At 42.7% G+C, this 25,837-nt stretch overlaps 1 protein-coding gene across 3 annotated transcripts in view; it reads left to right on the forward strand.

Annotated features, from left to right (window-relative positions):
* The window catches only part of PSME3IP1 (proteasome activator subunit 3 interacting protein 1), a 28,677-nt gene extending 5,826 nt beyond the window's left edge, over window positions 1–22,851 (forward strand). For all 3 annotated transcript variants that reach the window (XM_059667976.1, XM_059667975.1, XM_059667974.1), the window contains 6 exons: window positions 6,229–6,370; window positions 6,821–6,919; window positions 7,325–7,446; window positions 12,737–12,870; window positions 18,104–18,168; window positions 22,097–22,851. In XM_059667976.1, coding sequence (XP_059523959.1) covers window positions 6,244–6,370; window positions 6,821–6,919; window positions 7,325–7,446; window positions 12,737–12,870; window positions 18,104–18,168; window positions 22,097–22,314 — 765 coding nt within the window. In that variant the 5' untranslated portion in view covers window positions 6,229–6,243 and the 3' untranslated portion in view covers window positions 22,315–22,851. The remainder of the gene's footprint in view (window positions 1–6,228; window positions 6,371–6,820; window positions 6,920–7,324; window positions 7,447–12,736; window positions 12,871–18,103; window positions 18,169–22,096) is intronic.
* Window positions 22,852–25,837: the final 2,986 nt, after the last annotated feature.

Below are 25,837 nucleotides of genomic sequence, written 5' to 3' on the forward strand. Positions count from 1 at the left end.
TTTGTGTGGGAAATACTTAATAACCCGTGTAAAAGCATTTTTCAACCAGTTGAAATGAAGTGAGAATAATGAGAGTTATTCTTGAAGACGACATCAATTATAATAAAGTGATTTAATTTTTGGTCCTGTGTTTCCTACTTTGCAAATCATACGATGTTTGAATAGAATTTCCCATGGGACATAGAAGCCTCAGCTAACACTTATTTTATGTCTACCCTTCTCTATAACTTACATCAGACAACATCTAGAAATATTTATGTGAGAGCATTCTTCCCTACTTAAATTCTTCCAATCCTCTATGCTTGGTTTATTCAGTAAGTATTTATTACATGCTTAATATATGCCAGACACTGTGCTTATTACACTGTGGAGACAAAGAGCTGATGGAACAGTCATGAATGATAAAATGAATGGGTAAGTGCTGTGGGAGAGGTGTAAATGGCTGTGATAGGGCTGGGAGTAGAAACGGAGAATAATGGAATGCTATTGCAGTAGTCCATGCAAGAGTAGGCCCTGAAAGGGATAGATTAGAAAGGAAAGGACTCTTAAAAATAGAAAAAGAAAGGAGTGGATTAAAAAGAGGTCTTTAGGAAGTAGAAACAATAGAACTTATATAAGAAATCGAGGAAAAAGGGAGTGTGGGTATATGTTTTATTCCTCTCGGTTTGATGTGATCCCTTCCCCACTTCAGGTGTCAGGATTATTTATGTCACTGATTTATTTATGTCTCCCCCCCACGAATGCATACAGTATTTCTCTCACTCCCACAGCCTGTCCAGAGTTTTGCGTAGTGCTTTGTAGTAATGGCAGGCCTTTCAGAGCATCTTTAAGCATGTGTCAAACACTGAAGTGCTTTACATGAATTATGTGTTTATTCTCACAAAAGATTTATGTTGTGCAGTATTCTTTTAGTCCCCTTTGGTGAGTTCAGTTGTGGGTGAGGAAACTAAGGCTCAGGAGTTTAGTGACTTGCCCAGGGTCATACAATGGGTAAGTGGCAGAACCAGGTTTCAAATCACAGTCTCTTGATTTTAGAGTCTTTTATACTCTTTATCATGACCTGCTCTCCCTCTTGGTAAGAAGACGGAAAAGAAGGTATTCGCTATATATTTATTTTAATTACATTGGGTTGTAGTGAAGTTAAGCGTATTTATTGACAGTGAAGTTTGGAATTCTGAAAAAGACCTGCATATTTCTGGAGAAAGAATATTCTGAATAATATTCAAAATATTCAGGGGTATTGCCACTTGTTCATGAGCATGTACTGTCCCGGTCTTTGACCTCTCCAAGCATAGCAGATGACCAAATTAATTAGCCAGAAGGCTATATTGAAGGCAAAGAGGGATAGTGTTGGGCCAGGGAACGAGGACCTACAGAAGGAATGCCAGGTAGAAGAAAGAGATGGATAAAGCAGCCTGTGTTTTAGTCTTGTCTCTTTTAAACTCACAAGTTCATTATAATTGGGGTGGCCACCTAGCTTTGTTTTGGAATCAAGAGAATGTCAGGATTATAATATTAGCTTTAAAGAGCAGACTCATAAGTATTCATTAGTTTTGACTGACTGGGTTTTTAATATATTTTTATGGACATAAAGGAAGGGTGAGAGAGATAGAAACATCAATGAAAGAGAATCATTGATCAGCTGCCTCTGCACGCCCCCTACTGGGGATTGAACCCACAACCCAGGCATGTGCTCTTGACTGGAATCGAACCTGGGACCCTCCAGTCCGCAGGCTGACGCTCTAGCTACTGAACCAGACCAGCTAGGGCTGACTGTGTTTTCAGGAAGCCAACCCATTGAGAGCTGTGCTTTTGCCTTATTTTCATTAACCAACTATGATTCCTGATTTTGTGTCTATGTTTGAAAGATGGGTAATAGCACAGACTCAACTCTTTGGGTAGAAGTTGAATTCTAACACAAGAAAGATATTGAGGAAAAAGAGTAAGAATTTCGTGGGAAGATCCTTCCTTATTTCTCTAGAACATCAATTTTCAACCTTTTTCATCTCATGGCATACATAAACTACTAAAATTCTGCAGCTCACCAAAAATATATGTTTTTTGTTGATCTGACAAAAAATAGGTATAATTTTGATTCGTTCACACTGGACAGCTATTGTGTTGGCTACTGTCATTTTTTTATTTGACAATCTAAGGGAAAAGAGGTCAGTGCCCCTGACTAAATAGTCAGGTACTGCATGTTTTAAAAATTCTTGTGCCACACCGGTTGAAAATCGCTGCTCTAGAGTTTCTGTTTCAAGTTCAAACCCTTTTTGACAAGTATCCTAAAGACTTTGTCCCTGAGTTTCAGGGATCCTTGTTAAAGTTAAATGAAGGTAGTGTCTTTCCAGAAACTCAGCAGGTCATGAAATAAATGATTTTCCTTTCTTAATTTTGAGTTATAAGAATAAATTTTAAGAGTCTCTGAATTCTTAAATTAGAAGAAAGCATGTAAGATTCTAGATTTTATTTTGGCCTATTGGAAGATTTTTTCCGGTATTAATATGTATTACTAGTGGCCCAGTGTATGGACTCATGCACATTGAAAGGAAATTAATTAGAAGAAATATTTTAATATCACTATTCGCTCTTTATAATAGAAGTGTCAGAGATGAAAGAAAATCAGTAAAATGTATATGAAAATAATATATAAATTGATTAATAAACAACAAAAATATGACATAAAAATAACAAAAACATGATATAAAAACAATATTGATAAAAACAATGACTGGTAAATTGATTAAACTTATTCTAATATCTCCCTGTATACCACATTAAGAGTAAAAACACTTTCAGAGTGCTTGACTAATTTCCCTTGTGATGAAGTATTTACAACTTTAACGTAACATGCTCTTCGAACTCAAGAGAAAGCAACACATAACTGACCATGTCCAAAAACTGGTTCAGGTAGGAATATTCCTACTCTGTCTAGAGTTTGTCCTTGTGATTTATTAATAATCATCGCAAATACTGGCATCACAGAAAACTGTCTTTGAATTAATTTAAATGGGAGGCCAGTGTCAGATGGGGACAAATCAATTCTTGGAATCAGAACAACCTCTCCTTCAGCAGATCCTGTTAATACTTCAGCTTTGATTATGTTAGGTCTCAATCTTTTGATAATAAATCTAGTACCATTACAAAGACCCCATTTATTATTAAGATTTCTCAGTAGCATGATGATTGCACCTACTTTCAATTTTAATTTATGACTCGTCATTCCCAAAGGAGTAATACTATTAAGGAATTCAATGGGAAAATTTTCCTTTTCGGCATCATCCATTTTGAATCAATGGAATCATCACTCATATAGGTGTGAAAATCTCCATCAAGTATATCCAAAATTTCTTCATTTAATTTATGAACATGCTCATTTTTAGGACAGAGAATTGCATGTTTAGATATATTTTTAATATTATCTATAGATATACTAGTTCCAAAGGTAGCTTCAATAATAGATCCATTACAAATCATTTCATGGGGGATTTCAATAATATCCATTCTGAGAGCTTTATATATATTGCACAAGTCAACGTTTATTTTTAAATTGCCAGTGCGCATCATGTGTACAGGCTGGTCGGATGGACCTACGGTTGGTCACTTAGCATTTTATATATATACTAGAAGCCTGGTGCACGAAATTTGTGCTCTCAGGGGGGGTGGTCCCTCAGCCCTGCCTGTGCCCTCTTGCAGTCCGGGAGCCCTCGGGGTATGTCTGACAGTCGGACATCCTTAGTGCTGCCGTGGAGGCTTCTGGCTGAGCGGTGCTCCCCCTGTGGGAGCACACTGACGACCAGGGAGCAGCTCCTGCATTGAGCATCTGCCTCCCTGGTGGTCAGTGCACGTCATAGCGACCAGTCCTTCCACCATTTGGTCGATTTGCATATTAGCCTTACATAGGATAGATTTTCATTTTAAAAAATGTATAATGAGAGTAGAGATGCCAGTGGCATTACCAGATTCTAATAATTATTTCCCAGGTTTAAGTCATATGCAACCTGGTAAAGTAAGCCACTGCTTTGAGACACTGTTATTTTTCTCCACTTTTAAGAGTGAAGGGACTAGGGATGTTTGGCCCAGAAAAGGGATAAAATAGGAGGAACATGGGCGTTGTCTTCAAAGAGCTGAAGTGTTGTCATGTTGAAAAAAGATTTGGCTCCTTTTGTTTATTTCCCAGAGGATTGAACCAATGTGTAGAATTTGTGGGGAGACAATTTGAGTTTAAGGAAGAACTATACTATCAGTCAGGTCTGCTCAAGGAGGGATTGCGGTGGCCCATCTTGAAGTTTTTAAATATGAGTTAGATGAAAATCTCAGATACCAGATGGAGAATCAGATTAGGTGGGTGGTAAGGACCCATCCCACTCTGAGTTATTTACCAGGAAATAAGGGTGAGGGGAAGAAACCAGCCTGCCAGTATAGGGTGGGAACGAGAGCAACAGCTAATAGAGGATAAGGAGGAGGAAATGGAGGGTCTAGTACGTCTCATCCATTAGCCATTCATAGCTGACGTTGCCTCTGCCAGGAATGTTTAAGAAAATGCTGGCTCCTGTTTCACAAGAGGTCATTCTTCAGAATGGAGGAATGTTTGGCATGTTCACAGAGATTGCATAATTCTGTTTCTGTAACAGGCTTCTGGGAGGAGAGGTGGAGTGATGAAAAATCAAAGCGTCCAGGCTGTGGTCTCTAGGTGGGAGCAACAGCTTCTGTCAGTTGATTTAGTTTTCTTTCTAGTAAATTTTCAAAGAAAACAAACTCTCATTGTTACACTAAACTGAACTTCAGTAACAGTGGGATTCAGGCTGAGACTACTCTCTTGTTCTGAATGTTTGGATTTATTTTCTCAGCTTTCTTTTCCATCTTTATTAAAGAAAAATGTTGCAAGAACATTCTCAGCACTGGAATTTGATTTAGGAAGAAAGCTGAAATTGACATGTCCTTTTCAACTAGGAGCCCTGGTTTCTGGAGAGGAGAGGGGTATGGTGAAGTGGGTATGAATTTTTGATGTCAGGCCTGGATTTGAGTCTCAGTTCTACCATCCACCAGCTGTATCACCTTAGACAACGGACCTAACTCAGGGCCGCAATTTCTTCCTCAGTAAAGAGATATATTTCTCATGTGTCATTGTGAGTGTAAATGAGGTATATACATAAAAAGTTTTCAGTACACGGTGGAGTTTGGTAAATGGCTGCTACTTATTTTCATGCTACCGGCAGACGTATTATGTTGGCTATTAGGGATCAATTTGAAATGGACATTGAATCGACGTGCCAGTGGCGCAGAATGTGTGCTTCCTTGTTACGTGTGGTTCTGTGAAGAGCACAAAACAGTTCTTCAAAAGGAAAGACCCCAGCAAAGAAAAGCAGAAAAGTTTTGTTTAAAAGGAGTAATGCACACGCCTCTATAGCTTTAGTCCCTTCCCCCCTCCTTCCTGAGAGTTTCAGGTAGAGGTATATAGATTGGGAGTTGGAAGTCTCCTGCATCAAGAAATCATAAAGTGGTTGAGGCCATCGTGGGAATGAGAAAACAGGATTGAAGATAGAAACTTAAGTGGCACAGATACGGAACTTAAGGAAGGGAGGGAGGTCAGGAAAGAGATGAAGGAGGAGTTGAGTGTAATGCCGAGTACATTGAATCTGAAGTTGGGACATCTGGGTTCTTCTAGTCTCGCTTTCTCCATTCATGTTTTGTGTGCCTCTAGGCAGATCACTTTCCTGCTTTATAGACCAGACCTGATCTCTAAGGCTCCCTAAATAGCTGAGATTTTCCATTTTGAACCTACTTGAAAATAAGAACAGGTAGATCGAGGTAGTGTGATGTCCCTGAAACAGGAATTTCAAGAAAGAACAGTGTCAGATGTTACAGAAATAAAGGACAGTGCGAACTGGGAAAAGGGTGGCCAGGAGGCCAATCGGTCTAGATTACAGAGACAGAAATATTTGCAGTGTAAGATTTCCTGTGGAGTAGCATGTAATGAGAATTATTCCAGATCCTCTTGCTGACTTTGTAGATAACTTAGGGTTGTTAAAACTACTTCATACAGTAGGGAAAATGTAATCAAGTGCTTTCATCAATGATCTATAAATTAGACTATTTGGGGATTTCTTCAAGGTCAAAGGGAATTTTGAGGTATTCCATTGCTGGGTGAGAGAGCTAAATCTTCTTGTTTCTCTGTAGAATTTTAATTGCAGTTCTCACTTGAAATATTTTGTTTGTTTTCCATAGACTGATTGTTCCATTATGGATGGAGGAGATGATGGTAACCTTGTTATCAAAAAGAGGTTTGTGACTGAGGCAGAACTAGATGAACGGCGCAAAAGAAGGCAAGAAGAATGGGAGAAAGTTCGAAAACCTGAAGATCCAGAAGGTATATGGGCTTACAGTTGGCCGTTCCACATAATGGTCTTAATCCTCACAACAAGCCTGCAGAGGAGGTACCAATGTCCTCACTTCAGAGTAGAGGAACTGAGGCTCAGAGGGGTGAAGGAGCCTGTGTTAGGCCTCCACAGCGGGAAGCAGAGCCAGGTTAATCATGCCCTTGCCCTTTTCACTCTACCCCACTGTCTTCCAGGAGAGTCTACTAGTCTGTTCTACCTAGACAGGTGGGTCCAGGATCCGAACCACTGAGACAGTGACATTGACAGTTGGCTCTGAGCTCCAAAGGGAAGCTACGGACTTTGTGCTATTTTTGTGTCATCCATGCCCTCAGCTCATGCAGCGACTTGACTTGATCTTTATAACCCTTTGTGATTCCAAAATAATATGAAAGAGTTCTAAAATAGGTAATCCCCCTCCCCCTTCTTTCTCTCCCTTTCAGAATGTCCAGAGGAGGTGTATGACCCGCGGTCTCTATATGAAAGGCTACAGGAACAGAAAGACAGGAAGCAGCAGGAGTACGAGGAGCAGTTCAAATTCAGTAAGCTTCAGAAAACACGGAGTCCGAGGGCCTCCGCGGGGGCTTCTTGACGCACGTTTACCTCCTGCAGTACTTTTTCTAACTAGCCGTGGAATTGTGATTATCTAGTCTCTAAATGCTTGTTTGCTGGGAAAGAGACAACTTCTGCCTTCTAGATCACATTGAGCATTTTGTTTAGAGCTCAAGATACCCATTTTCATTCTATGCTAATATCTAGTAATGGGAGAAATGCCGTGATTTTATGCCATGCTAGCTATCCCAAAGCCATGGTGTTTACAGAATCCTTCCTCTTATCCCCTGAAGGATCTGCCGTTTATTAAAAAAAAAAAGAGGAAAAGGAAAAATCTTATCTGCCTGTGTTTTCCCTTAAGCCTGCTAAGTGTTCTTTTAAAATTATTTCCTCAGAAAACATGGTAAGAGGCTTAGATGAAGATGAGACCAACTTCCTTGATGAGGTTTCTCGGCAGCAGGAATTAATAGAAAAGCAGCGAAGAGAAGAAGAACTGAAAGAACTGAAGGAATACAGAATATCCTTTGTACTTTGTGAGAAGGTGTCAGTTTTCCCATCAACAGCTATGATTTTGCTTTCTTTATAAATAGAATGAAGGTCTTTATTTTTATTGATTTCAAAGAGGAAGGGAGAGGAAGAGAGGAACATCAATGATGAGAGAGAATCATTGATTGGCTGCCTCCTACACGCCCCCTACTCGAGCCCGCAACCTGGGCACGTGCCCTGACCGAGAATCGAACCGTGATCTCCTGGTTCATAGGTCAGTGCTGAACCATTGAGCCACGACGGCCTTTCCAATGGTGATATTTTGATGACTGAATAACTCACTGGTACTGATCTACGGAGTTATGTTGCATGTAAGAATCTGTTGCAATCAGAAGTCCAAATCCTTTAGAATTAACTAAAGGCCTAAATCCTAATAATCAGTACCAGGATATTCTTGCCTTTTGAGATTAGGCTCCGAAACAGATGGGCTATGCAGTAAACCTCATCTAGGGCAAAAACTGGCTTCTGAGTTTTCAAATAAAATGTTTAGCAACTTTCTTGTGTCCTTAGTAACCTTCCCTGGCCTGTCCCCATAGAGGAGTAGAGGCAGCAACAAAGATGACTGCTTTGGCTCAGTATTACCTTTTTAACATCCACTTGAATGTCCTGATAGACATCCCAAATGTAACTGGATTAAATCAAAATTCTTAATTCCACGCCTCACAACCCCACCCTCGTCATACTGCCCTTCCCTGCCGGCCCCCTCCCCCCCCAAAAAAATCTCTTCTGGTCTTCCCAATCTCAGTAATGGTACTCCCATATCTCCAGGTACCTGGGTCAAAAATTACCTCCCAAATGTGCTCCAAATCTGTGTAGCTCTTGCTCTCTATACTGCCATTGCAGCAGTCATCTACTCTTCTCTGGACTGCTGTGGCCATGAACTTAGCCTCAGCTGCTTCTCTCGTCCCCAATAGTCATTTCTCAGGGACATTTGAAAACATGCATGGGATCATGTCACTTTACTGTTTGAGCACTAGTGGCCTGGTGCATTTAAACTTAAGTCTACATTCTTTACCAGGCCCTACAGGGCTCAGCATTATTTAGGCCAACTCCCCTCCCCATTGCATCTGAACTCACTCTTCCTAGTGTTCGCTGTACTGCAGCCCACTGGCCTTCCTGTGTCCCTCTCACCGAACTTGGTGTTTCCATCCCAAGGCCTTTGTAGTTGCATTCTTGGCCACGAATGCTCGGCCCTCAGATTTTACAAGGCTCGTTTCATGGCCCTCGGATCTCAGTTCACATCTCCCTTCCTAATAGAGACTTTCCCTAAGCAGCCCACCTAAAATTGCACCCCCTCCCATCACTATCTGTAATGTCATTTTTAATAGTACTTGTCACTACCTGAGTCTTGGTTTCTTTGCCTCTCACCTGCTGGAAGGTAAAGTAAGCTTTATAAGAACAGGGACTTGGCCATCGCTGATTTTTCAGTGCCTGCTATGTAGTGGTTTCTTGGTATATATTTGGATAAAGTAATGAATGACTCATAGGAGAGGTTAATAAAACCACCCTAGTTTTTTTTTCTCCTATGAGAATTTTTTTTTTAAGGGAAGAGGGTTGATTTCTTTAAAAAAAAATTTTTTTTTAATTGATTACAGAGGGGGAAGGAGGGAGAGAGAGAGCGGTGGGGGGACGGGGGGGGGGGGACGGACATCAATGATGAGAGTGAATCATTGATTGGCTGCCTCTTGCACACCCCACACTGGGGATCGAGCCGGCAACCTGGGCATGTGCCCTGACTGAGAATCGAACCGTGACCTCCTGGTTCATAGGTCAGTGCTCAACCATTTGAGCCATGTTGGCCAGGCCTCCTATGAGAAATCTTATTTGAATATTTCGAAGCTTATAGGTTGAATAACTTCACTAGTGCGATTGAGCAGGCTTCATTTCCGAGTGATATGACACTGCTGTGTGTGTTGATATTTTTTTGCAGACAGTGTACAGTGGGTTCGATTAAAGAGTTATATGGGAGAAGGTGTGCAAAGACTCCGCGGGATTTGGTTTAAATCAAGGCGGCGGTGATTGAAATAAGGTGGCAGCATGGTGTCACAAAACCTCTTAATTGGTAGCAAGAGACCTGGCTTCCCGTCCTAGTTCTAGTGGTTTTCTGGTGTAACATTTCGATAGGAGTTGATGGAAAGTTACCCCTCAATCCCAACTGGAGGATCGAGACTGATTATTCAGAAGCTCCCCTCTGTTGACCCCAGAACAGTAGTACGCACTGGGGTTTGCAGACATGGGCAGAATGTGTATGGCATTGTTTCAGGCACCAGGCTTTTTCCGCTAAGGAAGGACATTAATGACACGTCTCACGTGAATTGTCCTGTTTCATGTGCTTAATTTGCTAGGCTAGCAAATAAGACCGAGTGCCTCCCAAAGCAGCATTCTGGAAAGCAGTGCTGGTTATGGATGAGAGGCCCTTCGGTTTCCAACTCAAAGGGAAGAATGAACGGCAGCCGTGAGGCCAAAGGAACTTTCCTGTCCTGGTAACGTTACAGCCACCTTGACGGGGGCTCAGGGGTATTGGCTTTTGTCAGAATCTTGGAAACTTCTGACTATTTAGAAAAACCGAAGAAAAGCAAGCCTTCCAACTCACGGGTGTATATGCACTCATCCCAAGGGTGACTGTAGCCAGAGACATGTTGAGGTAGGAATTGGAGGACTCGACATTTGTTTATGGAAGCTCTTGGGTCTTGGCTTTAACTGACCTTTATAATATGATACATTTTAAATGTGGTACTTGTGAATACAAATACGCTGTGGTGTGTGCCATATAAACAGCAGACCTCTGGTTTCCTTTAGCCACATTATGCGTTAAGAATTGTAATTTTTTTAAAAATGCCTTTTAATGAGTTCCTTGCGAGTTTTGAGGTGTGTTTGTGTATTTAAAGCATTTTACAGGAGAGGGATTTATGGGAAAAAATGGCTTATGCTTTGGATATGGATCAAAAATAATATTACCACCTTCCTCCCAACTTCCCTGCCTCCCCCAAAAGAAAAGGATGGACACTTTTCTTCACTTTAAAAGAATAAAAAATTAAGTGTTGTTTTTTTTGTCTGCGTCCTGGTATTATAAATACACGAGTACTTTCATTGTGTTAATTCCAATTTGTTTTATTTTTCAACATTTAATATTAAGAATTTTCTTTGAGTTTCTATTCCTTAATGTTGGAGTTGTAGGGAAAAATCACAGCGTGCTCATGGTTTTTGGCATTCTATACTAGAAAGATAAAATCTGTTTCTTTTTGTTCTTTTTTTAAATATAAATATTGTGAAAGAATTACATATGTAATTCCCCCCATTGCCCTCCCCCACCTACCCCTCCCCAAGCCTTCACCACCCTATTGTCTGTGTCTATAGGTTATGCTCTTTCTTTTTAAAATATATTTTTATTGATATCAGGAAGGAAGGGAGAGAGAGAAACATCAATGATGAGAGAGAATCAGTGATCGATCCATTGCCTCCTGCACGTCCTCCACTGGGGATCAAGCCCACAACCTGGGCATGTGCCCTGACCAGGAATCGAACCGGGGACCCTTTAGTCTGCAAGCCAACACTCTTATCCACTGAGCCAAACTGTCTAGGGCTCATTTTTATTCTTTTTTTTTTTTACAAATTTAAACTGTTTATTGATGCACTTAAAAATTATAGTAACAGCCCTAATCGGTTTGGCTCAGTGGATAGAGCGTCGGCCTGCGGACTGAAGGGTCTCAGGTTTGATTCCAGTCAAGGGCATGTACCTTGGTTGCGGGCACATCCCCAATAGGGTGTGTGCAGGAGGCAGCTGATCGATGTTTCTCTCTCATCGGTGTTTCTAACTCTCTATCCCTCTCCCTTCCTTTCTGTAAAAAAAATCAATAAAATATATTTTTTAAAAAATTATAGTAACAGTCCTGTCCAGGTGGCTTGGTCGGTTGGAGCGTCCTCGCATGCCTTGAAAGGTTTCGGGTTCAATTCCTAGTCAGGGCACATTCCCTGGGTTTGGGTTCAATCCCTGGTCTGGGTGCATTCGGGAGGCACCTGATTGATGCTTCTCTCTCTCTCTCTCTCCATTTTTATTCTTAAAAAGGATGAACATTTAGTCTTAATATCCTATCTGTTCCCATAATGACCTTAAAAACATGAAACTGATGAAACAGTAGTATTGAACCAAATGCATAGTCCCCATTGAATATTGCAAATATTTAAGGTAACTGGTGTTCATAAGAACAGAGATAGTGCCTGGAAAATGATAAGAATTAGACTTTCCTTATTTCTGGTACCCAGTGTTCTCCATTGTTTAAAGACAAATAAGCAGCTTAGACCATACATCCACCCCATCCCCACCTCTTGGGGTTGATAATATACGCTTCTAAGATTCCTTGGGCACTAGATGTCACTATTGCTCCAAGAGGGCTCGACTGCGTCTTAAGTAAGAAGTTGCACCCTGTTGGAACACTTATCTATTGCATAATAGGTTGTGAGAGAATGGAAGGGAAGGTGGAGAGGAGGCAGGTAGAGAGAACAAAAGAAAGTGACAGACCTTGAAAGCCAGAGATTGACATCAAGCATGAAAAAAGCGATGCTACCAGGAACAGGTTATGCTTCAAAATCAACTTTTTGGTTCTTGGGTTGTGCTGTATATGCACAGGGGTTTCTTGTTAAAATCACCTTGAGGGAGGATTTAAAACTGGTTCCTGGGCCTCTGGAGGTCCGCATCCAGGAGGCGTGTGACAGGAGGGGGTGGTGACTGATCGACACGAAGACTCTGTTTCTTAATGAACTTAAGTGGTTTTGCTGTTGCCTTGCACCAGCAGAGTAGGAGGTAGTCTTCGTGTCTAAGATCGATGCCATTAATAGTCATAGGACATTCTGCAAAATTGGAAAAGCAAACATTTTCAGGGAAGCCATATTTTTTTCTGTTGCGTTTATATTCCTTGAGATTTTTGTTTTCCCCAACGAGCATGATAACGACTATGTCTTCGGTAGTAGCAGGTTTTCTGGCTGTACTCAGATTTTCATAGAGAATCGGAGGGGGAAAGTTCCCTTGCCTATATTATTTTATGCTTGATTTGCCATCTTCCTCTGTGTTCACCTTCATTTCTCTTGAAATCAGCTGGATTTGACTGGCAGAATAAAGGGGAGGGCTTTTTCAAATCAGTAGGCTAAACATTACTTGGCAGAGCCAAAGCGCTGGTGGATTAGACTTGCATTCCTTCTCAATTCACCACTGTCCTGGCACAGCTCTTCCGTTTGCTTAGTTGGACCCTTAACCTGTAACTCACAGTAATCTCAACAAGGTTGGAATTGCTCCAGAAAACAAGAAGGAAGTGGAGAAGAAAGTGGCCATGAAACCCATAGAAACCAAGAACAAGTTCTCCCAGGCAAAGCTGTTGGCGGGAGCTGTGAAGCATAAGAGGTCAGCCGACACTTGCACAGCTTAAATCTCCCTCTGACCGTGTCCTCTGAAATGCCTCTTGGAATGATAGCCAGAGCTAAGCGTGAGTCTCGGTGAAGTTCCCTCGGGAGCCTCCCCTGGCTCCCCCTTCCCAATTTCATATGGTCTGTAGCCTCTGAGCCTGGCCTCTGACTGCTCATTCAGCATAGTGATGGCTACTCTGCCGTGGGCGCCTGCTGTGTGCCTGGCATTGTGCTAAGTGCTTTCTGCGCATGATCTCACCTCTTCCTCCTCAACAAGTGTATGAAGTACAAGTGACTTACAGGTGAGGAGACGGAGAGTGAGAGGTTGAGAACTTTTATCCAAGGTCACAAAATAATAGGAGAGGTGGAGTGTAATAGTCGGGCATTTGTGTTTCCAGGCAAACGAGGTAGCAAGGTCTATGAAAGGATTTGTTCAGGGCGTAATAAGAGCAGGGAAGAGGAGACACCTGAGGCTGCCTGGAGGGCGTGTGCTCCTGCTGGAGAAGTTAGGAAGGCTTTAGAAAGGAGATGGCCGGATCCGCCCATTTGAAATGAATAAAACGGAAAAAAAAAAAAAGACCGTACCCTTTTATGTAATGATGTTTACTTTGAATTTATATTAGTTCACACACACACTCCATCCATGCTTTTGTTCCGGCCTCCGGTCCAGTTTAAGAACCCATTGTGGCCCTCGAGTCAAAAAGTTTGCCCACCCCTGAGCAAAGGCATTGTGGCTGTAAGAACATGGCCCTGTGATAGGGTCACAGACCTGGCTGGGCTCCGCGTGATTGCTGGGGGGTGGCAGCAGTGCCTAGAGCAGAGGTGGGCAAACTTTTTGACTCGAGGGCCACAATGGGTTCTTAAACTGGACCGGAGGGCCGGAACAAAAGCATGGATGGAGTGTTTGTGTGAACTAATATAAATTCAAAGTAAACATCATTACATAAAAGGGTACGGTCTTTTTTTTTTTTTTTTTCGTTTTATTCATTTCAAACAGGCCTGGCCGTAGTTTGCCCACGGCTGGCCTAGAGATTTGGGTAAGTTCTTTGTTATGTTCGCTCCTCCCTTTCCAAATCCTCAATGGCACCAAAGCGATTAAATCTGGTTATTTCAGTTTGCCCACCATACCACGGGCAAAATGATATAAAGTTTTTAAGTGCAGTCCATTAGGAAAATCAATATGGTGTATTGTCAGCCAGCCACGTGTATTGAACGGAGTGTATTGATGCAGTCTTGTGGTTTGGCACACCATCGGCTGCAGATGTTCTAGAACATTGTTTACGTGTAAAAATGTCGTTATGAGATAGCAGCAGAGGGGAGGAGGATCAGCAGCCTGAAGAGGCTCATTGCCCGAGCTAGGAATTATTCCTTTCACATTTTCACAGAAGCTCTCATGCTTGGCCCAGTGTCTTTCAGGATTTGGGCCTGAGTCCATTAGAAAGGGCTTTCTCAGTGGGCAGCCACCTCAGTAGTGTCTTCAGCCAGCAGAATGGGTCTTATAACTGTCTCCCGTACAGTCCTTAGCGTACTCGGTGACATGCATATAACCCCTTTTTGGTTTTGAAACGACATCATTTATTGTTGTTTTGTGTAGCAAGGTGATAAGTGAGTCTCCTGGGGCCGGAGTTCCTAATGTTTCCAGCCTGGGTTTATAGAATCACTTGGGCTTCTAGGCCTCACGCAAATTCTGGTGCAATAAGTTTGGAGTGAGTCAGTCTGGGAGTTTATTTAAGTCTAATTAACATCCATCACCACACATAGTTACAATATTTTTTTTTCTTGTGATGAGAACTAAGATCTACTCTCTTAGCGACTTTCAGACATACAATACAGTATTATAACTAGTCTCTATCTATACAATACAGTATTACTAACTAGTCACCAGACCGTACATTACATCCCCAAGACTTGTTTACTTTATAACCGGAAGTTTGTACCGTTTGAAGGTGGTCAGATCTGCCACTTATTTTATGGTTAGATCATTTTATATTTTGTTCATGAAATTCTTCCTACCCTGAGGTCATAAGATAGTTTTTCTTCTAAAGTTTAGAGTTTCGTCTTTCACATGGTAGTCTTGAATCCATCTGTCATTGATTTTTGTGAAGGGTATGAGGTAGGGATCCCATTTCAATTTTTTTCTTCAAACAAAAAGCAAATTTTCTAGCAGCTTTTACTAAATATGTGTATCTGCTCCCTCCAGGAGTCTTTAATATCACCTCTGTATTATAACAATTTTCCATACATGTATCGGTTTTTGTTTTTTGTTTTTTAAATATATTTTATTGATTTTTTTTTACAGAGAGGAAGGGAGAGAGATAGTTAGAAACATCGATGAGAGAGAAACATCAATCAGCTGCCTCCTGCACATCTCCTACTGGGGATGTGCCTGCAACCAAGGTACATGCCCTTGACCGGAATCGAACCTGGAACCTTTCAGTCCACAGGCTGACGCTTTATCCACTGAGCCAAACCGGTTTCGGCTGTATCCGTTTGTTTGAGGGGTCTTTTTTCCTTGTCCTTGGATCTGTTGGACCTGTTGGACCTGTACCATTCTGGGTAATTATTGTTGCTTTATAATAAATCTTGATACCTGGTCGGGCAAGTCATATCTATTCTTGTCCACTTTGTTCTTCCAGATAAATTTTAGATTTAAATTCTTTTAAAATCTCTATAGATATTTTTATTGGAATGTTATTTAAATTGTATGATAAATTTATAGAGAGAACAGATCTTTATGGATTTGAGTCCTCCTGTTGTGGCATATATCTACATTTATTGATTTCCTTTAATGTCATTCTATAAAGTCTTATAATTATTTTTCAAAAAAGTTATGCACAGCCCAGCCGGTGTGGCTCAGTGGTTGAGTGTCGGCCTATAAGCCAGGAGGTCATGGTTTGATTTCCGCCCTGGGTTGTAGACTCAATCCCCAGTGGGGGACAGGCAGGAGGCAGCCAGTCAATGATTCTCATCATTGATGCCTTCTCCTCTCTCTCTCTCTCTCTCTCTCTCTCTCTCTCTCTCTCTCTCTCTCTCTCTCCCCCTCTCCCCCCCCTCCCTCCCCCCCCCGCCTCTCCCTTCCTCTCTGAAATCAATAAAAATATATATTAAAAAAAAGTTGTGCACATTTTTTCTTAAATTTATTCCTAAGTATTTTATGTATATTTTTGCTGCTGGTGTGTAAAAATGCAGTCAATGGAATATTTACATCCAGCCACCAGCTCTTACTAACTTTAATAATTTATCAGTGGATTCTTTTGAAATTTTTATGTAGAAAGTTACCATCTGTAAATAATGACAGTTTTATGCTCTTCCTTGTGTTTTTTCATTCCTTTTTCTTATCTGACCTCACTGGCTAGAACCACCGGGAAAATGTTAGAAACAACTCCGCACATTCTAGTTTTAAACACAATGTTTATAACTTTCACTTCTAAGATTAGTATTGATCGTTTTTGTTTGTTTCAGATATCCTTTGGCAAGCAAGTTAAGGAAGTTCTGTTCCTAGTTTGATAAGAGGTTCTTTTGTAGCCATTAACGGTTAAATTTTGTCATATTCTTTTTCTGCTTTTGAGTTGATCAAATAATTTTTTCTTTATTCTGTTACAGAGAAAAAGTAAACTTACAGATTTTTCTAATGTTGTATTCCTGTGAGAAACCCAGCTTGGCAGTGATATATTGTTACTTTTCTTAACTCCACTGGCTTGTTTTGCTCATATTTTGTATCAGTTGTTGAATCTATGTTCTTGAGGGAGACTGGCCTGTATCCCCCCCAGTTTTATCTGATTTTGACATGAAAATGAAAACTAGCTTTAGAGAATGATTCAGGGAGTGTTCCTTCTTCTCTTCAGGAGTGTGTATACGTTGGTAGTGTTCTAGTTTGTGAAAGCTTAGTGGAACTAGATAAAATCATTTTTGTCCCCCCTTTAAAATTTTTATGATTATAGGACTAAGATTATCTTTCTGAGTCAGTTTAATTTGGTTTTCTGGGAATTCACCCATTTTGTCTTGTTTCAAATACATTAACTAAAGTTGTTAGTATTTTTTTTTCTGATAGTTACTCTATCTGGAATTGTCTCATTTTGTTAAGTTTTTAGGTGTGTGTCCTATGTAGCTGATTTACAATTTAGTCTGTTGATCTTTTTACTGGTAGGGTTGGATTTATTAGGATTTTTTATAGTTTTTTAAAAATTGTTTATTTGAGAGAGAAAAAGGGGAGAGAGAAACATCGATTTGTTGTTCCACTTATTTATGCATTCATTGGTTGATTCATTGGTGTATTGGGATGATGCTCCAACCAACTGAGCTACCCAGCCAGCGCGATACAGTTTTTACTATCTTAATGTTATTTGTCTTTAAAGAATTTTTTCTTGTATTCTTCTTGCTTTAAAAAAAATTAAGATTAAAAATTACTTCATTCAATTTTTCTTTCTTCCTACTACTAGTTTGGATTTAGGTATTCTATTTCTGTTCTTTTGATGGCCAACCTTGCAATTGACCAGCATACTTAGGAAAACCTAAAGTAAATCGCTATCTTACTTCCCTGCAAAATTATACACCAACCTTAGGACTTTGAGCTACAATCACCTTCTTCCGTTCTTACATGCTTAGGACTTTAGTATGATCATGTTTGACACCACAAATTAGATGTGTGTGTGTGTGTGTGTGTGTTTATACAGACAACATTGTGTTTAGATTTATATTTGTATTTGCCAGGTTTTTGGTGTTTTTTTCCCCCACCATTCTTTCCTTCTGGAATTAAGTCCTTCCTTCTCGAATTATTTCCTTCCTCATTGAAGTACACTGTTTAGATGATCTTTTAATGAAGGCCTTTTGGATGACTTTCAGAATCTCTAGCATGTAACTAAAGATGCTTCCTTCGGTCTTTAATAACTTAAACTAAATTTTTGTCACTTATGAACATGTCCAGATAGTCCTGAAATCCGTCTGTGGTTCTATCCCAGATGAATGAGTGATGAGGACAACAAAGGATCTGAAGTGTAGGAAACGGTTGTAGATATAACACTTTATCCCTTGAATTGGTCAGGGGTTTAAGTTGTCTTTATAACCAATAATATAACCAGGGGGAGACTCTGAAATGAAGACTTTTTATTTCAGATTATTCTAGTTCCTTGAGGCTTCCTCAGAGCCATATAAATGGTTATTGGAGCTCCTGATTCCAAAGCTTTGATCCCCAAGATTGGACTTAGCTCATATCACCATGTTTTCTGTTACAGCTCAGAGAGTGGCAACAGTGTAAAAAGGCTGAAATCGGACCCTGACCCAGATGACAAGAATCAAGGTGGGTGGCAGCTTTCACTTCGTTCTTTTCTCATAATACCAAATAGTAAAGGGCTGGAATGCATTGCACTTACGAATGATGGCGTTTATCTCTAAGCAGGCCTACCTAAACTTAATTCACCAATTTTTTTTACCAAGCAGGATTTATACCCAAGAGTATGTCAGCTGCCCTGCAAAGTACTCTGTTAGAAACCCGTGGACTGATAAGTGGCCATTGTGCTCCCTAGGAGTGCGTACACAGCCAGAGCCCTGGTCCTATCACCTCTTCTCACAAAGGATTTTTCTCTGTTTTCCCCAAATGTCAAGTTTCTTAATTTCACCTGGCTTGCTACCAGTGAGAGGTAGGATGCCAGGCTCCTGCTGATGGTTGGATTGGAGTGAGCCTAGTTTTAATACAGTTTCCAGGACTACACTTTCTTTGGTGGTTACTTTTATGTGATCAAATCTGACACTGCATTAAGTGGCACAGTTGTAAGTGAAGGTGAGTGTATCCTGGGTGCTGGATCAAGAATGGGAAATTCAAGAGTGTTTTCAGTTCTACCCCTGACTCCCTGTGGGATTGAGAATCTGAGCTAAACTCAGTGGGTCATCCATAAAACAGGGCTTAATTTATTTTCTCTCAAAAAAATAATGGATATTTTAAAATATGTATCTACTGCGCACCGGTAATGGCCAACTGTTGCTGATACCTTTTGCTGTATAATCTACTTTTTAAAAAAATACATTTTTATTGATTTCAGAGAGGAAGGGAGAGGGAGGGAAAGAGAGAGAAACATCAATGAGAGAAAATTATCAGTCGGGTGCCTCCTGCATGCCCCACATTGGGGATGGAGCCTGCAACCCAAGCATGTGCCCTGACTGGGAATCTAACTGTGACCTCCTGGTTCATGGGTTGATAATGCTCAGTCACTGAGCCACACTGGCCAGGCTCTTCATTCTTTTTTAAGGCTGTCTAGTATTCCATCATATGGTTTTACATAGTATATTTATCCCATTTTTTATTGATGAACGTTTAGATAGCTTTCACTTTTATGATGTTGTATTAAATAATCCTATACATGCATCGTTTTTCATATTCACAAATATCAGGTTAAATACATGGAATTATTAGGTCAAAAAGAATATACTGTGGCTGCTTAAATAGCATAAGTGTATACAGTGTATACTTCATGGAAATCTTAAACATATCTCAGCCAGGTAATTCGTAGCTCTGCATCTGGTGCTTAGTCCCTGGTAGGAAGTATTTGCATGAGTCAGTGGAAAGGAAAACTGGGGGGTCTTTACAGTGAGGCGCACACGTGTTCAGAGCCATCTTTTTTTGGCATTCTAAACGCCTTCTTCCTCCCCCTTCTGTGCGTACAGCAGAAGCTGGGCAAGAGATACCTTCTTTTGCTGGGAGCTAAGGCCACACAGGAGAAATGTCTGCTGTGTCTTGCTTCAGGGTCTTGTCCCTAGCAGTAGGGGGATTTGTCCCCTTGGTCCCCCAGGGAGAGGCAGGCTTCCCCCACTGGAGCTTCTGGGCTTGAGCTCTGCGCAGAACGCACACGCTGACCCCATCTCCTCTCAAGTCACGCAGCTGTCTGAATCGCAGGCACGTTCTCTGTTAGTAATTTTCAGTGTTAATTTGCTGTGACAATGTGGTCCTGCAATTGCAGCAGTTGGCAGGAAACTTCACCAAATGGCTGAGATCAGAGGGCACCATTTTGTTCTTTTTGGACAGTTAACTGCTTTTGGAATGAAATTTGTCAGAGTCGTAGTCTCTTTTCTTTCTTGAAACCTCCTAGATAATTGGGAGATTTGGTCTTTTGGCTTGAACTCTGCTGACGCCACGGAGTTCTAGATCTTTGGTTGCCTTTCTGAGGCTGCCGTCCACCCTTCCCTTCGGCCAGCTCTGGTCCTCCAGGTACTTTAGACTTGTCCTTCTTTTCTAAGAGTCACCCTGAAATACGTAATAAAATGTCACATCTCACTGAGCAGCTATTTTTCTAAGTAACTGACTCATAGCCTAAATATTTTTCTAAGAGAATACTGAAAGTACATTGTGTATGTAACTTAACACAGTGAATGGCATACAGTATAATGTCATGTCCACCCCCCAATATTTTTACCACCCCCAAAAAAAGATTTTTGCCACTTGCAGTGAAACGCTTCCGTGTCTTGGACACATTTTCCTGCATTCTCACACACTGTGGGCACTGGCCCGCTCTGTACCAGGCCCTGTGCTGTATGCCCAGTGGGTGGCACGGGGAAGAAAGAACCCTTGTCCTGCGGAGACTCATGGTTAGAGGAGAATATAGACAAGCAATCCCTGTTGTCTCTAGGGCTGCCCAGCGGTCCCCCGCCCTCCTGGCTGTAATACTGGATGCCTGTGGTCTCAGAGACCTGGGACTGATCCTCCCTAATTTAAGCGGCCCAGGATGCTCTTTGGATTTTTGCATTTACCTTTAAAAAAATTTGTCTGAATAGGTAGTATATGCACATAATAGAAAATTCCAAAGGGACAAAGGAGTGTGGAGTAGAAAGTTGTCTCTCCTGTTTCCCAACCACTGAGTTTTTTTCCCCCAGAGCAGCCCCCGTTACTAATTTTTAATGTCTTTTTTCAGACATTATCATGCATAAACCTGGGCATGTCCCACCACACACGCAAATTGTACCTTACACGCACCCATGTCTTTCTCATTTAGCACAGTGTTTTGTGGGCCATTTGATACAGTAAACAGAGATGTTTACTCTTCTTGGCAGCTGAATAGCAGTCCATTGCTTAAATGATCCCCTATTGATGGACGTTTAGATGGTCTGCACACTTGCTGCTGTCGGCAGAGCTGCAGGGCATGTTCTCGTAGGAACATCATGTACGTCTGAAGGACATTGCTGAACTGCCCTCGCCCCTCCCCCAGCAAAATAGAAAGATGCCTGTTCCCCTTACTTTCCCTTCTTACATATTTATTCTCCTGTGTTTAAAATTCATCTCCTCTTTCTGTGACTGTTCATGTCTTTTGTCCACTTTTCCATTTGGTTATTGGTTGGTTGGTTTCAGAAGAACTCGTTATACCTTGTAAGTTTTTGATATTTGTTACAGATACTTGCCTCTACTTTCTTGTGCCTTATGGCCATCTCTGCAGGCACTGTCAGCTCTCATTCCACTTTTCTACCTCTCCCTGTTTTAACGCTGCCTATCTTAGACCTTCCAGTAAGAAAAGGAGATATATTCTAGTCCTGAGCTCTGTGCCGGGGCGTTTGCGATCTCTCTGAGCTTTTTGGTGTATTTCCTGCTTACCCCCTATTTTATATACTAGGAACCATGTATCCTTTCGGTATTTACATGAGCTATTAGTTCGGGCTTTGTTAAGACAAACCCTAGAAAATAGTACCCTTGTCAGTTGAGACGGTGAAGTTTGAACTCCAGCTCTTCCTCTGCAGTGAAGAGCTCAGGAATCCTTTCAGTGCATGATTTTTTGGTTCAGATTTAGTTTAACATTTTCTCTCTAAGTGGCCTTTACCTAGCAGGTCGTTTGACCTCCCTCACCAGTAAAATGAGGGCTAAACTTGCATGGCCGGTTGTTGTAATGGCTGAGTGAGGCTGGGAACATTTAGAAGGAAGAAGGAGGAGTGGACCTCTTTTCCTTCAATCTTTAAGGCCTGCGTTCTCTAGATTGAGGCTTTCTGCCACTAAGGTGGCAGTATAACTGGGGTGTCCTGGGGCAAGACATTCCCCAGGGTCTTAAAATGCTCTCTGGCTGTGGCCTCTGCTCTCTCAGATGTAAAGGAGGAGGTGAGCTGGAGGGTGAGGGTGACAGTCGTGTCGCCCGCACAGGGTGGTTTTGAGGCCTCCCTTGGAAAGCCCTCAGCACAGTGCCTGGCGCATGGAAAGCAGACCATCAACTGTGGAAGAGGGTGATGAAGCTAAAGTCCTCCCCCCTCCTTTGCAGAAGCCTCGTCTTGCGTGTCTCTTGGAAGCACGTCCCTGAGTGGTCCCTCCATCCACTGCCCCTCGGCTGCGGTCTGTATCGGCATCCTCCCAGGCCTGGGCGCCTACTCTGGGAGCAGCGACTCCGAGTCCAGCTCGGACAGCGAAGGCACCATCAACGCCACCGGCAAGATCGTCTCCTCCATCTTCCGAACCAACAGCTTCCTCGAGGCCCCCTAGCTTCTGTGTCCTTATCCAGGGAGCTCCTCCCCGAGAGTACACAGATGGCTCATCTGCCTGCAGGCATTGCCTCCCTCAGAAAACTTCTTTGCCTGCTTCCTGTGCACACCGGGACATTCTAACCGCGTCTAAAAACGTGCCGGCACCCACCTGTGTTTGGTTTCTCTTTCCACTCCGGTGCAGATGCCCAGTCCGGCCCCTGCCTCTCTCCTCACTCATGTGGGGTGGGGGTCAGGGCCCGGCAGAAACCCCACTGAAAACGCCCTGGGAAGACAGGGCAGCTGGCTGGTACAGGGTTTGGGTTATGTTGCTTTCTTGTGGTTTTTTGTTTGGTTTGGTTTGGTTTTTTTCCTTTCTGAACAGCACAGGGAAGCAAGGGCCATTCTTTTAAACATTCTTTCCTAGATGAACACATTGGTGGCACTGCATTGTGGAGATGCGGACGGACAGAACTGGTCCAGGTAATGAACTGGCGCACTCCCCTGGAACTAACCAGTTCTTGATGTTGTGTGACTAAGATTAAAAACTACATCTGCAGGGGGTGTCCCTTTGCACTCATCTTTCACTGTGAGGTGTTTCCTTACTCTGAGAAAAGTCTTTCTCCTCCCTTTATCTAATCCCATTTAAAACTAAGCCTTAGCCTGGCTGGCATGGCTCAGTGGTGAGCACCGACCTATGAACCAGGAGGTCACAGTTCACTTCCTGATCAGGGCGCATGCCTGGGTTGTGGGCTTGATCCCCAGTCTGGGGCATATAGGATGCAACCAATCAATGGTTCTTTCTCATCATTGATGTTTTTATCTCCTCATTCTCCCTTCTTTTTTGAAATCAATAAAAATATATTTTAAAAGGAAAAAAAAAAGACTAAACCTTAGAGAAGCAGACATAGGCCTTATTTTATCAGAGCCAGAAATCACAAGTGCTGATAGGTCTGTGGACAAGATGGCTTAGTTTTGGTGGCTCCTGGGTACTTAGGGGACCCGCCCGCATATTCTATGCTCTGTATTCTGTCGAGGTTCCTCTTTGCTTGATACTTTTATAGTTGTGGCTTCTAACTCTGGGAGCTATGTCTAGCTTAGAGGTGCTGCCCTAGTCCTTTCCTCCTTTTCTCTGCTGCCTCTCTTCCTTTCCCTTCCCACACAGAGCACCTCCGAGGGGGTGAGCCGCCAAGACCTGTGTCTCAGAGACGGAGCCAGGGGCTCTCCCTTCGGGAGGGAGAAAAGGATGCAGGGAGACTGGTATGGAGGCCTCAAGGACAGAGGTAGTTTAAAAAAAAACTACCGGTTTGCCTCAGTGGATAGAGTGTCAGCCCATGGGCTGAAGGGTCCCGGGTTCGATTCCGGTTAAGGGCATATAACTGGGTTGTAGGCTCGATCCCCAGCCCTGGTCGGGGTGGGTGGGGGAGGCAACCGGTTGATGTGTCTCTTTCCATAGATGTTTCTGTCTCTCCCCCTCCCTCCCACTCTCTAAAAAATGAAGGGAAAATCTCAGGTGAGGATTAACCAAACCAAACCTGTGGGCCCCCTGCTTCAGGAGAACGGGCCTGTCGGGTTCTTTTTCCCCCAGCTTCCTACGCCAATTGTTTCTCCCTCCTCGGGTGTGAGACGGGGAGACACACAGGATGTGTGACACTGTGAGGCTGGCAGGCAGAGAAGCTGCTCGGTGTTAACGTGGGCAGAGAGGCCCTGGATCTCATCCAACCCGCTCCTTCCCCCCTTCCCATGCAGTGGCATTCCAGTGCCCATTGGCAGATGGCGGCTCCCCTTCACCCGGAGCTGATGCCTGAGGTTTCTTCCTCTTTTTCGAAACCACTCTGTGCTAATTGTCCCTGACCGGCCGCACAGGCACGTCGGTTCCATTCCAACAAACAAGGCGTGTAGGTAAAACTGACGTAGGCACTTCTGCTTCTCCGCTTCTCCGCTTCATTGTTCCTGCGACCCGTGCTGTCAGGATTACAGAACGTTCCAGGAGGCAGACCGAGGAATCAGAGGCACCCTCTTTGTGTGGTGTGACTGAATGAGAGGCCGTGACGCGGCCTCACGGCCTCTGTTACGTTGGAGGAAGTTAACAAAGCATTGCAGGAATTTAGAACATGCTTAATTTGAAGGCTAATAACAGGCTCTTGCTTTTGCTGCTCTGAATCTGTGCTCCCAACTCCCTCCCCATCTACCAGAGCAGCTAGATTGTGGCGAAGGCTGAGGCTCTTCAGACAGTTCTGCTCACGTGTGTGTCTCAGGCGAGACTGAGAATCGCCGGTGATCATTGCATCGTATTCTGTTGTACTGGCTAGTCTGGGGCGTTGGGATGAAACACAGGCTCTGTGGGAGTCCTGAATAGCAAAGCAGGACCAGATCTGTCCAGTAGAGGAAGCAGCCTTGTAAAGCATCCAGTGTAGACGGTGTGGTTCAGACCCAAAGGACAGGAAAACGGAGGAAACACTGCTCCTGTCTTAATAGATAACGGGTTTTATGACTAGTCCTGAGGGATAAAAACCAAGTTCAGAGTGGGTTTCTTTACACTTGCTTATGTTATCTTGAGTGGCAATAATTATGTTTAATGTTTTTATTGAGCCTGACCAGCGTGGCTCGTCAGGAGGTCACGATTCGATTCCTGGATAGGGGACTTGCCCAGGTTGCAGACTCAGTCTTCACCGTGGGGTGTGCAGGAAGCAGCCAATCAGTGATTCTCTCTCGTCATGATGTTTCTATCTCTCCCTCTCCCTTCCTCTTTGAAATCAATAAAAATATATTTTTATAAAAGGTACAAAGTTTTTTTAAAAAAGTTTTCATTGATCTTAGAGAAGGAGAGTCAGAGAGAAACATCAATTGGCTGCCCCCTGCACGCCCCCTACTGGGGAACAAGCCTGCAATTGAATCAGCGACCAACTTCTTGGTGCATGGGACAGTGCTCAACCAACTGAGCCACACGGGCGAGGGCCTGAGTGGCAGTATCCTCACAGCTCTTGAACAATGCAAGGGAGAACGCTCATCTGTGAGGAATCCTATTGCCAGCTCTATTTGGATTATCTAGTTCAGTGATGGCGAACCTATGACACGCGTGTCAGAGGTGACACGCGAACTCATTTTTTGGTTGATTTTTCTTTGTTAAATGGCATTTAAATATATAAAATAAATATCAAAAATATAAGTCTTTGTTTTACTATGGTTGCAAATATAAAAAAATTTCTACATGTGACACAGCACCAGAGTTAAGTTAGGGTTTTTCAAAATGCTGACACGCCGAGCTCAAAAGGTTTGCCATCCCTGATCTAGTTTGTGTCACTTCGTGCCCTCTCTAGCTGTGGCCCTGTCACCCACCTGGGCGGGGAGAAGGGGAGCATGAAATTCAGAGCAACCACGGCATCGGTGAACAGGGAGGCTGATGTGACTGGACCTACCGAGGTGGCCGTGACCTGTTTATGTCTTTTTCGGGAGGAGGGACAGCTGGCTTTTCGCATTCGGGGTGGGGCGGGTGCGCGAGCTTTTGTCAGGAGCATCCTGGACTGCAAGTCAGGCCCGAACTA

The sequence above is a fragment of the Myotis daubentonii genome, chromosome 15, assembly GCF_963259705.1.
Source record: "Myotis daubentonii chromosome 15, mMyoDau2.1, whole genome shotgun sequence".
Classification (NCBI taxonomy): Eukaryota; Metazoa; Chordata; class Mammalia; order Chiroptera; family Vespertilionidae; genus Myotis; species Myotis daubentonii.